The sequence below is a fragment of the Diabrotica undecimpunctata genome, chromosome 6, assembly GCF_040954645.1.
Source record: "Diabrotica undecimpunctata isolate CICGRU chromosome 6, icDiaUnde3, whole genome shotgun sequence".
In the NCBI taxonomy this organism is placed as follows: domain Eukaryota; kingdom Metazoa; phylum Arthropoda; class Insecta; order Coleoptera; family Chrysomelidae; genus Diabrotica; species Diabrotica undecimpunctata.
Window position 1 is genome coordinate 108,920,950 of NC_092808.1, and position 14,124 is coordinate 108,935,073.

A 14,124-nucleotide genomic window follows, 5' to 3' on the forward strand; every position below is an offset into this window, starting at 1 on the left:
AGGAAAGGGACTGCAAAAAAACGTTCTCACCGAGATTGAGGATTTTTTGAAATTAATTGATAACAGCATTATAAATGATATCGTGCATTTTACAAATCTGTATATTAAAAAAAAGAGAAAGGAAGTTATTTATAGCAGAGAAAGAGCAGTTAAAGTTACAAGTAAATCTGAAAAGGTGGCTTTGTTTGGATTATTGTTTCTAATTGGTACTAAAAAAGGAAGTCGGACTAATGTCTAGGAACTGTGGACAAATGACGGAACAGGTTTGTCAATTTTGAGCATGAGCTACAGGTCGTTTCAATTATTGCTGCGATGTATAAGGTTTGACGATAAAAAAAAACACGAGAACAACGTAAAAAATTGGATAAACTGGCGGCAATTAGAGTATTTGTAGACAAGTTTCAGGACAACTGAGGGAAATATTATAATCACAGTTACTATGTAACCATAGATGAAAAACTGGAACCTTTTAAAAGACGATGCAGCTTTATCCAATATATCCCGAATAAACCGGCCAAATACGGTTTAAAAATTTTTGCGCTTTGCGATGCCGAAACTTATTATACCAGTGCTTTTAAAGTTTACTGTGGCAAACAGCCTGAGGGGCCCTACTGTAAATCTAACTCTCCATCTGATATAGTAAACAGACTAGTTGCGCATATAAAAGGTACTAATAGAAATCTGACCACCGATAATTGGTACACCAGCTAACTTTTGGCATGTTCACTTTTGAAACAAAAAATTACAACCATTGGTACTCTGCGAAAAAATCAGAAATACCTCCTGAGTTTTTGCCCCACAAAGATCGTGCAATTGGATCTTCGTGCCATGGTTGTCAAAAAGAGGTGTTTTTGGTGTCTTACGTTACGAAAAAGTATTACTTTCTGCTATGCATGATGATGGAAAAATTGACGAAAAAACTGGAAAGCCCGAGATAATTCTTGACTACAATAAGACCAAGGGTGACGTCGATACAGTCGACCAATTATGTGGGGGATATTCTGTTTCGCGAAACACCAGAAGGTGGCGCTTAGCATTATTTTATGCTCTTTTTAATGTTACTGGAATAAATGTCCAGATTTTATATAACAGTAACCAAAACAACGCAAAGAGGTCAAGAAGAATTTTTCTTAAAAATTTATCATTTCAACTTATGAAATCTCACTTAGAGAAAAGGTCTAAAATGTCGTCGTTACCTTCAGATATTCAGTTATTTTTAATGACTTACAAACCTAAAGAAGAGGCACAAAAACATGATGTACCAAGAAAAAAGCAGGGACGTTACGCCATATGTGGAAGACATAAAAATAAATTTACGTCACAATTGTGTGACAAATGTGATAATTTTTTCTGTTAAGAGCACAGTGAAACTACGATTACCTGTCATCGATGTAAAACCAATTTAGTGGAAACTGATGAAAGTGACTAACTTTTTATGTTTACAGTGTTTGTTTATTTGTTTGCTATGTAAAATATACGTTTAATAAAAATAACACGCGATAATTATAGGCGCGTCCGCTCGAGGGTTAAGCCAAGAAGACATTCATGAGTTTTCTGGAAATCAAGATTCACGAGCTGCTCTTAACACCAATGCTAGATAGATAGGAGATACGATGCACAACTGTCAATACTGCAATGCTACTTACTACGAACCCTTCACCACTGAAAAAGTCTCAAATATCATTAAAGACTGGAAACTAGAAATCTGCTGGGTCAAAAGGAGTTCAAAACTTCTGGCTTAAGAAATTTTTGAGTGTTCATAAGGGCTTATCAACACTTATTACCAATACCATCATTTCAAACTCAGGGAACAACTTATTTAGTACCAAAGGATTGTCTTCCAACTTTATATAAATTGGTCAAATCCTGTGTGGCAGAGCGTATCTACCAATACTGTGCTCTAAACTATATTATAGAGCCTCAAACAGAAAGGATGCGCTGAGAGTCCCATGGATTGCAAAGAACAAATTTTCATCGCCTCTGCCATTTTTAATTAGGGATACACCGGAAAAAAAAACCACTTTACAGACTTTAATGACTACAAGAAACTCAGTGCCGCATAAATGGCTTATGTATATTGATTAAGAATATATAATGTCGATAATTATATGGTGTTGAATATGCTGATATTTTAAGGCATATCATGGAACGGAAAATATCACAATCAACCGCGACCTGTTCCAAGGAGACTCGATAAGTCTATTGTGGTTATGTCTAGCGAAAAACCCCCTATCCAGCTACTGAACTCTACTGACTCAGGTTTAAGCATTAAAAACAGTAATACTGTAGTTTTGAATTATCTGTTAAATAGGTATAGCTGATCTGAAATTAATGGCTTCCATTTGAAACCACCTAGATCAGATATTAAAAACTGTAGAAATTTTCTCTAATGACATTAGTATGCAGTTCGGTTTAGATTGCAATATTTTGAATATAATTAAAGGGAGGGTTTAGCCTGGAGGATTTGATAAGCAAAATCACGAGAACATCGAAGTTATGGTCAAAAATGACATGTATAACTATCTCGACTAACGATTGTGCCGAAAATTGACCATAAACAAATAAAAATAGAATTAAGTTCACAGTTCATAAGAATGGTAAAGCAGCTGCTTCGCTCACAGCTTTACAGTAAAAATTTGTTTAAGGCACTAAACAGCTAAGCATATTTTGAGCTTAGCTATTTATTTGGTATTATTAAGTAGACTAAAATGGATATAGAAAATCTTCAGCGAAAGGTACGTACAGACCTAACAAAGGCACACAAACACCATCCTAGTAGTGTAATAGAAAGAACGACATTACCATTTAGGAGCAAGATGCCTTGTGGGAATAAATGAGCAATTAGAAAAAGAGATTGCTAATTTAAAAAGTTATTTTCGAATGCAGGCTAATACATCCACTTTACATCGCGCGATTGGCGCAGTCGTATGATGAGTAGCTTTTTTAGACAGCAGACTCAGTGAAACACAGGTTTAATTTAAATAAAAATATATTCTAAATAAATAAATAACAAAATAAAATTATATCCTAGGTAATATGTACCATACAAATTAAAATGCTAATGCTGGTGACGACGTTACACAAATACGTTAAAAAAGTTGGCCAACTTTCATTTTTTATAGTGCATTACTTGCGTCTGGCCAATTAAAAGAAAGAATTTTGTGCTGTCAGCAAAGGCGCGCCCTCCATTTTGATTTTGTAAAGTTGTTTACATATGTTTATATTATTTATATTTTCGAATTTTGTTGATTATTTGTTAATAATAACTCATTAAATACTGGAACAGTCATTCGTGTATACTTGAAAAATTGCTCTGCATCTGCTGTCTTCATCTTTAAAAAATAATTGTGGGCATTCTCTATTTTTCTGTGACGGTTTGTGGGTCGTGTTTTATAACGTCTTGTTCGCCTTATTATTGTCCTTCGAGTTTATTCCAATGCTACTGCACACAACAGCAATCCTACAGTGCCAAGGATCATACCTTCGTGCATTTCATAATCCATTGTAATACGAAAAACGGATAAATATTATAATAAACAATAGTATAAATAAACTAACACCGTTTGTTTGTTTATTAGGATTCCTATAATTTATAGGTTATATTGAATGTTGGTTAATGTCACTCATTGATGGTAACCAATTCTAGCCACTTTCTTCTACTAACTCTACGAATCGTGGTTTCTACATTTCTACTCATGCGCAAAAATTCAACTTCGTCCATTTATAAATTGACGTAATATTTGTAGTCCGTTTCTTACGTCTATAGTGCGTCTACGTCTACAGTCCGTCAAACTATAAATCCAGCTTTAGTCACGAAACGATTACGTTTCAGGTCAACACTCCGTGTGGTTCGGCACTGCCTCTAGATCAACACTGTAGCAGAAGCGGTTTTCCTACGTTAGGGTTTCATTCTGAAGAACGTGTACATTAGAGTATTTGTGTGAATAAAAAAGTTTGTACGGTATATTAATGATGAAATTCTTTTGCTGGAATAGAATCTATCAGTTTAGGATCAAATTTTATTGTTTTCTTCCTTAGTATGTTTACGACGACCTCGAAAATATCTAAATTTAGGTTTTGTTTTTATGACTTTCAATGTTTTAAACATAGTTTACCAGATTCTTTAATATTAATGTTATGTATTTAATGAGGCACCGACTATTGTACAAAACTATTTATTAAACGATACAGTGGTTACAAACATACATTATGGATGGATCCGTAGACTCACGGCGTTCCATCACCTAACCTCACTATCGACCCCTAGTCTTTTCCACAGTGTCTCTTATTCCGCTGCCGGACTCATATATAACATCTCCTCCCTCGTTAGAGATCAAGTTTAATGGGAGCTTTTACTAGTCTTCCAGAGCGCGTTCTAATATTGCAATCATTTGATGTTTCATCACTCGGTATAGATGTGTTTGTTTCTTCTTGTGATGAACTTGGAATGGGCTCCTTCGGTTCTAATTGAATAGGCTCGTTTTTCAAATTTGGATTCACTGGGATTTCAATTGTAACACTGTCACATAACACTGGCACATCATCACTCACTATAGGAGGTTCTGCTTGAGCTTTGTTAGAATCTGGGATTCTATCTTCACCTCTGTCTTTTCTCATATCATTTGCGTGTGTAAATTTTATTACACCATTACTACATACTAGATAAGTACAGTAACTTAAAATTTTCATAATCTTTCCTTTCTGCCATAATTTTGTTTGTTTGTTTTTAATATAGACACTTTCATTTACTTAATACCATGTATGCCCATTTTTAATTGGGATAGATGCATGCTTACTATTATGACAAGAACGTTTCAACATATTAAATCTAGTTCTAGGACGCACTTTAAAAATACTTTCACTTGGAGAAATCCCTGTAGATGTTGTAGGAGTTGTTCTATAAGAGAATAAAAAGTTTTGAATTTTCTGAATAACTAATCATTTATTAATCTCCTCTCTCGTAATAGTCAACAGGGCTTTTTCCAAATTTTTCTTTACTATTTGAACACTACGCTCCGCAGGACCATTACTTTGAGGGTGATATGGAGGTGTCTTCAATGGTTTAATTCCATTTGCTTGACAAAATGCCACAAATTCACTGGAATTGAAAGGAGGTCCATTGTCTGAGACTAATTCGACAGGAAGACCAATGAAAGTAAACATATCTCGTAATTTTGATATAGTTTCTGATGCCTCTGTACCATTTGACATTAATTTTACATCTAACCATTTTGATTTCTGATCGAATAAAATTAAAAATGTGTACTTAAATTTAACAAAGAAATCTATATATACTCTGCAAAAGTTGTGTGGTGCAGACGACCACGGACATAATTCCTTGCTTGAATTTGTGAAATTTTGACATTGTTGACATACATTACATGATATGAATTTTTCAATATGTTCATTCACATTTGGCCACCAACAATATGAACGTACCAACATTTTAGTACTAACAATACCATTATGTTGTTCGTGAAATAAGTCTAACACCTTATCTTGTAATTGATTTGCAATAACTACTCTATTTCCCACTAGGATACAATTTTGTTCAATTGACAATTCAATTCTACGTTTAAAGTATGGTTTCAAAGATTCATCACTCACTTTCCTAGGCCAACCTGATAAAATGAAATCGTTTACTTTTAATAACAACAAATCTTTGTTTGTTTCATTTGCAATATGACACGCTTTTAAAGGCATTTGATCTACCAAACTAAAAGAATACAAATAGTCTGTAATTTTTGTATTATCACTACAGGGTAAACGTGATAAACCATCAGCATTGTTAATTGCTGCCCCCTTTTTGTACTGAATATCATACTTATAACCTGACAGAGTGATAGCCCATCTTGTAATTCTTGCAGCCGCTGAAATTGGAATTCCTTTATTTTTTCCAAAGATAAACTGTAATGACTGATGATCTGTAATCAGTATAAATTTACGACCATAAAGATATTTATGAAATTTATTTAAAGCAAACATAATAGCAAGGGCTTCCCTTTCCAAATTACTATACTTTTTTTCTGTACTAGACAGTGTACTTGATGCAAACATGACAGGTTTCTCTACATGACCAATTTTATGACTTAAGACACAACCGACACCATAACTACTTGCATCACATGTGACATAAATTGGAAGAGATGGATCATAATGAGTAATAACACTATTAGATGTTAACCACTTTTTACTTTCTTGAAATACTTTATCACATTCAGGTGACCAGCTACTACTGAAATTAATATTATTTTGACACAGTTTGTATAATGGTTTTAATTTGGAAGACAACATCGGGATAAACTTTCCATAGTAGTTTAGCAAACCTAAATATGACTTTAATTCAGTTGTCTTCTTTGGTGTTGGAGCTGAGTTAATTGCTAGTATTTTTTCTTCAGTAGGATGTATTCCTTTGGCATCTATAATATGACCTAAAAATTCTACTTTAGTTTCGAAAAATTTACACTTATTTACATTAATTTTTACATCATAGTCATGTAAACGTTTCAACACTTTTCTGACATTCTCATAACAATCTATAAGTGACTCACCATATACTAGAATATCATCTAAGTAACATTTAGTATTTTGTACCCCTGCCAAAATACTATCCATCACCGACTGAAAAATACCTGGTGCAGAGCTGATACCATAAGTTAGTCTAGTGAAGGCAAACAAACCTATATGGGTGTTTATTACTAACATTTTTTGTGTATTTTTACTAACCTTTAGCTGTTGATAAGCACCTTTTAAATCTAAAACCGTAAAGTATTTATGTCTGCTTAGACATGCGAAGATATTTTCTGGTAATGGTAATGCGCAATGATCACTATCTAAGACTTTGTTTAATGTTTTTTTAAAATCTACACAAATTCTTAGTTCCTCAGACAATTTTTTTGGAACTACTACTATGGGACTAGCCCAGTTACTGTAACTGACTTTTTCTAAAATTCCCAACTCCACTAGTTTTTTTATTTCCAATTCAACTTTATCTTTTAGGGCAAATGGCATATCATAGGCCCTATGAAAAATTGGTTGTGCATTTTCTTTTAAATTTAAATCAATTTCAAAACCCTTAATGAATGAATTATTATTCTCATCAAAATTTGATTTAAATTCCCTTTTTAATTGTGAAATTAAACTTGAAGTTTCAAGGTTTTCCAATTCCAGCTGACTAACAAATTCATTATGTGAACAGTTAACTATTTGTGTCCAATTAGGATGCAATACATTTAACCAATTCCTACCCAACAGTGGAGTAAAATTATGTTTACTTTCTAAAATGACAATAGTTATTTTATAGTATTGTTTTTATGTTTTACTAATACATCAGTTTCTCCCACAATTTTTACTCCCTCGCCAGTTAATACCTTTAAACAATACTTAACAGAATAAATATTTAAAGCTAAAAAAAACTTTTTAAAGTCCTTTATATGAATTACTGTACGACATGCACCTGTATCAATGTCAAATAACATTGAATTATCTTCTACTTCTAATACTATTTTCTCTGGAGCTGCATTTTCAGGTTCCAATGAAGACAAGAAACCTAAAAATAATGAATTTTCCTCCTCACTTTCATCCTGTATATCATCTTCTTCTAACAAACTAACTTTCGAACGACATACTGCACTTGTATGTCCCACTTTCTTCCAACTGAAACATTGCCATGCTTTGGCTGGACATTTTGATGAGTCATGTTTTCTACCACATCTAAAGCATGACTTGGGTTGGACATTATTTCTACCAGTTTGATGGCCATCATCTTTCTTCACTGTAGCTTTCCTCTTTCTGATTATTACTTTATCTAACTTCCCTTCTATTGCCGCTACATTTTCCTGTTCCATCCTTCTAACTTGACCTTCTGTAAGTTCTATTGACAAGGCTATCTCATAAGCTCTTTCAAAGGAAATGTTGTCTTCTGCCAGGAGTTTACGTCTTATTTGAATTAATCGTACACCACATACAAACCTGTCTCTGAGACATTCTTTCAAAAATTGCCCAAATTTACAATATTGAGCAACACTTTTCAGTTTTGACACAAAACTTTTAATATCCTCCTGAGGCTCTTGATTTGTATTGTAAAATTTATACCTTTCAGCGATAACTAACCGCTTTGGACTATAATGTTCAATCAGAACTCTTTTTAACTCTTCAAATGTTTTTGAACTTGGTACCTCTGGTGCTAATAAGTCTTTTAAGACACTGTAAGTCTCTCCGCCAATTAAAGAAATCAGTAATGGAACTTCCTTGTCTTTTTCCACTACATTACATATAAACAACTGCTCAAGTCTTTCTATATAAGAGGTGATATCACTTTTCGCAGGATTTAACTGCTCAATGTATCCAATTAATGACATTTTTCGACTTTTGCGTGGATTCTTTCTGTGACTCGTCGCCAAATATGTTATGTATTTAATGAGGCATCGACTATTGTACAAAACTATTTATTAAACGATACAGTGGTTACAAACATACATTATGGATCGATCCGTAGACCCACGGCGTTCCATCACCTAACCTCACTATCGACCCCTAGTATTTTTCACAGTGTCTCTTATTCCGCTGCCGGACTCATATATAACAATTAAGAGCTCCGAAAATACTTTTATTTACATAATTATTCTCATAAGTTTACTACCTAAAAATAAATTTCACAATTATGTCCAGTTCTAAAACGTTTAGAATTTTTTACTTTCTCCATTGCCTAAAAACATATTTTATGTACATGAATATCCGCCTTAGTTTTAATGATCAGTATTTAGTAATAAATAAATTTGTTGTATAGTTATATTTGATATATTTCCTTAACATTAAATACATATTACATAACACTTAACTAATGACCAGAGGGAACATAGGCGTATTTCCAAACATCAACGAAGCAAACAGATGCGTGAAAACGATAAAACATCATTAATGGTAAACACATGTGTCCCAATATCGTCCACAATTCTTTTCCATAAAAATCGTATCTGTTGTCCTGAAGACCATGCGCCTTAACTTCAAATGTTTGGAATAACCACAAAGATATATTGGCAAGAATAAGAAAAGATACTAGCTCCCTTCCAGGTTTGGTTTTTCGTAATTTCTTTGTGTTACTCGAACGTCGTACGCCGTCTTGCAGAAATGCGGTCTGTAGTAACACTTGGCAAATCTAAAAATATCAATAACAAGCGTATATCAGTTAAATTGTAACTGCAGTCCTAGATTTTTTTTAGTTCTTTTATCTAAGATATGCTTATTATCACGAGAAGGATGTACTAGAAAGTCCTCGTAATGCCTAGTGAACACAAATTTCTTTATAGTGCCATATCAAAACCTTCTAGAACACTACCTTCGCTTAAACTAACATTTTTATCTATACTTAGTTATATTTAAGGTTATGTATTTAAATAAACATTTGGGTGCGTACAAATATTAAGGACATTTGGGTGCAGCTTACTGAAGATTTACTTTCAGTTTGACGTAAAATTTAAATGGTATTAAACAATATAAATAAATCAATAAATAAGCTGTCAACAATAAGGAACCCGCTGCTGGCAATCTGTGGAATCACTTTTTAAGAAGGGCAGAGGAAACTTCAGTGGATGTTAACATCCACTTATCAGGCCTTAGAAGTTAGAAAAAGAGCTCAAAAAGCTTCAATGGGACTCTTATTACCCTTTCCATCGAGCTAGCATTATTTTTTTAAAAGAGGGTAAAACAGAAGAAGAAAGAATCATTCGGAAACTAAAGCCTCCAAAAATTACTTCCAACCCGCAGGAGGCTGAAAACTAATCTATATGCATTTGCATCAAGAACCATTTTGTAGGTTTGACCTTAACCTGGTACCGGTTGTGAAGCTCTGTAGGGAATACATGACAGCTGCCAGAATTAAACTGAGCTGGTATGGATTGGTTCCAGAAATGATTATTGCGTCTTTTTCACTTCCTATTGATTTTAAAGAATAACTTACAACTTACTTAGAGAACCTTTTAACATATTCCAACCTTAACGCGCACCATACCATTTGGGATAGAAAAGACATAAACAATAGAGGTAAGAAACTTTTTGGTTACCTTTGCAGTACCGAACTGAATTTGCTGAACAATGGTAACAAGCACATCCTCAGGACATCAAGATCAGAATTCCTGATAGAGATAAGCCTATATTTTGTGTGGATTCTGGACATAATATCTTACTTGTATGTGTCCAATGTTTATACTTATTGGATCATGTATACATATGCTTAAAGATAAATTCAGTCCAAACTGAACCAAGATTTTATAGAGACCCTGATGTATGTGACCGACTGGAAATACTTTAAGCAGAATCTTAAAACAAGAGTACAAAACTATCCTAGAGGATCAAAACAACATTACGGTTAATTTGGTAGCAAACTGGTTGCAACATGTGTCTCAGATGAGTAAAACTGCCCGGTAAAAGAAAGTCACCCGTCCAGACAAGCAGTTTGATGGGATAAAGAGCTGTCTGATCAGAGAAGAGAAACAAGACGGCTATTAATAGAGCGAAGAAATCAGGTAATTTGCAAGCACATAAGGCTGAATGTATAACCTATAAAACGACAATCCTATTCGTAAAGGAAAGTTTTTGGAGAGATTTATGTAAAAACATGTGAAGTGTACCTGAAAATGTCAGGGTTTACAGAATCCTCATAAGAGATAACATTTATAAACAAATTCAGTTAACTTGCCCAATGAAAAGTATACGAATACGGATGAAGGCTATAGAGCATCTTATAGGTGTTCACTTCTAAAGGTCAACGCAATTAACTAGTGGTAATAATCATCAAACAAACTTTAGCCCAACCAGAAGCAACTGGCTGATCCCTGAAATGATATTTGGTTTTCGCAGGGCCAGATGTGCTATTGAAATTCTAAATAATAAATTCTGATAATAAAGGATCCCATGATCACAATATTTAGAGCTAGCCTTGCTCTGGGATATATTACCAAAAGTAGGAGAAGAACGAGGGTGGCGTTTAGTCTCAAATCAGGAAAAACAGATAACACAATAGCAAAATCATACAGGTCTATAAGTCTGACTACATTTATATTGACAACCATTAAAAAATCTTGAATGAATATATCAAGAAGACAATCCTAATGAAAACCTATTGCACCAGCGGCAATGGGCCTATCAAATAAGGAAATCAGGTGAAGCCGCCTTACACAATCTGGTATTGGAACTCGAAAGGAGTTTCTATCAGAAAGAAGTCTAGCTTATTTTATTTTTAGTCATAGAAGCTGCATTTGATAATACCTGCATCGAGCCATTACATAATGCACTGGTGAGGAAGAAAATTATTAAGATACATAAGATAAAATATTTAGATGATTTAGAGCAAAATAATATCCATATATAGAAAAAGGGCCTTTAAAGCAATACAGAAACTGCTGATACTTAATTATCTGATGGAACTAGTGAAGTTAGTAATGGAGAAGGTGATGTCGAGTACATATACACGGAAATCTGTTTTTAGCTTTTGAAGTTAATGGCGGACTTAGACAAAGAAATGCAATATCGTGTGTATTGTTCAACATCCAATTAGAAAAAGTTATTAAAGTCTCCCATATTAATACCATTTGCAATATTTATAACAAATACCCACAGATTCTTGCATATGCCGATTATGTAAATATTATTTACCAAACTTAATTGGTTGTTGTGGAAACATACAAAGCACTAGAAACGCAAGCGAGGGATATGTGGTTTTTCATAAACATTAATAAGATTAAGTATAAGCAGCCGATGCAGCCAATACAGAATAGAGTGCTGCAAATAGAACAGACATAAATAGTGTGTCTCAGGGATTTCGTTTATATGGGCTCACTCGTTAACAGCCAAAATTATGCTATCACGAAAATAAAACGCTGTATACATTTGGCAAATAAATGCTATTATACTCAGCTCCCTTGATACAGATCAATACAACTTTTCAGCCAAACAAAAACTCGTAATTGTTTAAAACTGATATGCCCAATGCTATCGTATGGCTCCCAAATCTGGACACTAGAAAAGTATAGTAAAGAATTGCTAGGATGTCTTCAGGGTAAAGTACTGCGTAAAGTAATAAAAATAAAAAAGGGGAAAATAGGCAAATGAAAATAATATATGACGTAAACAATGTAACTTTAAACATTTTAAACTCTATTAGAACCCACTGATAGTAAAAGTAGTAATAATAAATGGCATAAGATGAATTAACCGCGAGTTAAGAATTAATCATGGAAACGCTACAAGAATATTTATGCTCCTAAACCCAATAGAAAGTAGAGCTACAGAAATAACTATAATGAAAATTTCTATTCTTTTCGTCGCTTACTTAAACTCACAACCATTTTTGTAAAAATATTTTAATACAGATAGTTTACGTCAAATAAATGACAGTTATTTTTTTAATGTATTTTTCTAATGTAAAAATAAATTGGTTATAAGTAGACTTCGGCAAATATGCATATTGCATATTTTGCATATTGTGCATATTTTATGCAAATATTTCATATTTTGGCATATTTGTATAAAAGTTTGCATAAAGTGCATAAAAGTTCAGATTTTTATACTGTATTTGAAAATTTTTAAACATACCAATTTATTTCAATTCTTGTATAAAATTTTGTAGTCATTTTAATCAAGAAATGATCTAAGTACGTAATCTCTACAGGTACAAAACATTTACAATTTCAAAGAAGATCAATTTAAGTAGCCCTCAACATTCTTAGAAAGTCTCGGTCACTGAGGCATTCAGTTATTGGATAATCGCTAAGGGTTCGCTCATTTGCATTTTATGATCTAATCCCCAAATCTATCTACAATGTATTGTATCTTAACAGCAGGTAAACGGCTAATAGTTTTGTTCCTAATTTAGGGATTTTCCAAAATCTCCCAGTTTATTGAATTAGGTACCTAAACATTTCTAATTTGATGCTCAGATTTGTAAATCATTTTTGTTTTGATATTCAAAGCGTAAACACTCGTTGTACGTAACAAAAAGGAAGATTGTGATTTTATAATGCCTAAAACAACCAGTGCTTTAACTTGGATTAAACCTTATAAAGAGCTGTCTATGGATATGGGAAAAATCTACTGTTCAGTCTGTGGCAAAATTGTAAGTATCTAATATTTTCTATTAAATATCTAATATTTCATACATACAGGGTGTTTCCAAATGACACTTACAACATTTGACTGTAGATACTTCTCGAAAAATTGAACAAAACGATATAGTTAATGAGAGGTCAAACTTATTTACTTTTCGAGATACAGGGTGTTAAAATTAAAAAAAATTAAATCCTTTTAGTTAATAACAACAATAACTTTAAAACCAATAAACGTATTTACTTGAAATTTAGTACTCGTAGGTTGTTTTTAAATGAAAAATAGCTTCCTTTAGTGAGAAAAAATTGTCCATGGTACAATACAATGGTGTGTATTTAGAAAAATTTTTCACCTTTACTTTTTTTTATGAAGTCAGCTATTCTAAAACACAATTATTTTTATTGTAATTGAATTAACAAAAAAAAAAACTTCTGTTGAATTTTAAAATAAGTTATATGATGTACTAATGGTTAGTAACAAAAACTAATTTGTGGATTAATACTGCATTTAAAACACTTAGCGAATGTTTTTTTTTCCAAACCAGTTATTTGATTAACCAAAAACACCTTGTATATTTTTATATTTTAAAGGTTGGGTTAAAATAAAGGTTTTTATTTTTATTTATAGATAGCATAAGTGAAGAAATTTCAGATAGACCAACATGTGAGAACTGCTTCACACATTGCAAAAAAAGGAAAAATAGGAGGAAAACATCAAACTTCAATGGCTAAATGTTTCCAATCTACTTAAAAAAAATTAGATGAGCAAGAAACTTTTAATGAAGACTTGTGTCGCGCATTAGTGTCTGCAAACATACCGCTTTCAAAATTAGAAAATGTAAATTTTAGTTCGTTTCTAAAAAAATATTGCAAACTTAATGTTCCAAGTGATCGGTCTCTAAGAAGAAATAATGTGAACGGGCTATACTCGTCGGTGTTAATTAATATTAAGGAAGAAATTGCAGATAATTATTTTTACATATCTGTAGACGAAACCACTGATTCCTCATGAAAGTATATTGCT

General features: G+C 32.8%; 1 protein-coding gene across 1 annotated transcript in view; it reads right to left on the bottom strand.

The window, feature by feature from the left end:
* Window positions 1-8,776: 8,776 nt before the first annotated feature.
* Window positions 8,777-14,124, bottom strand: part of LOC140443715 (proton channel OtopLc-like) — a 94,960-nt gene continuing 89,612 nt past the window's right edge. The window contains exon 12 of the mRNA XM_072535101.1: window positions 8,777-9,157. Coding sequence (XP_072391202.1) covers window positions 8,840-9,157 — 318 coding nt within the window. The 3' untranslated portion in view covers window positions 8,777-8,839. The remainder of the gene's footprint in view (window positions 9,158-14,124) is intronic.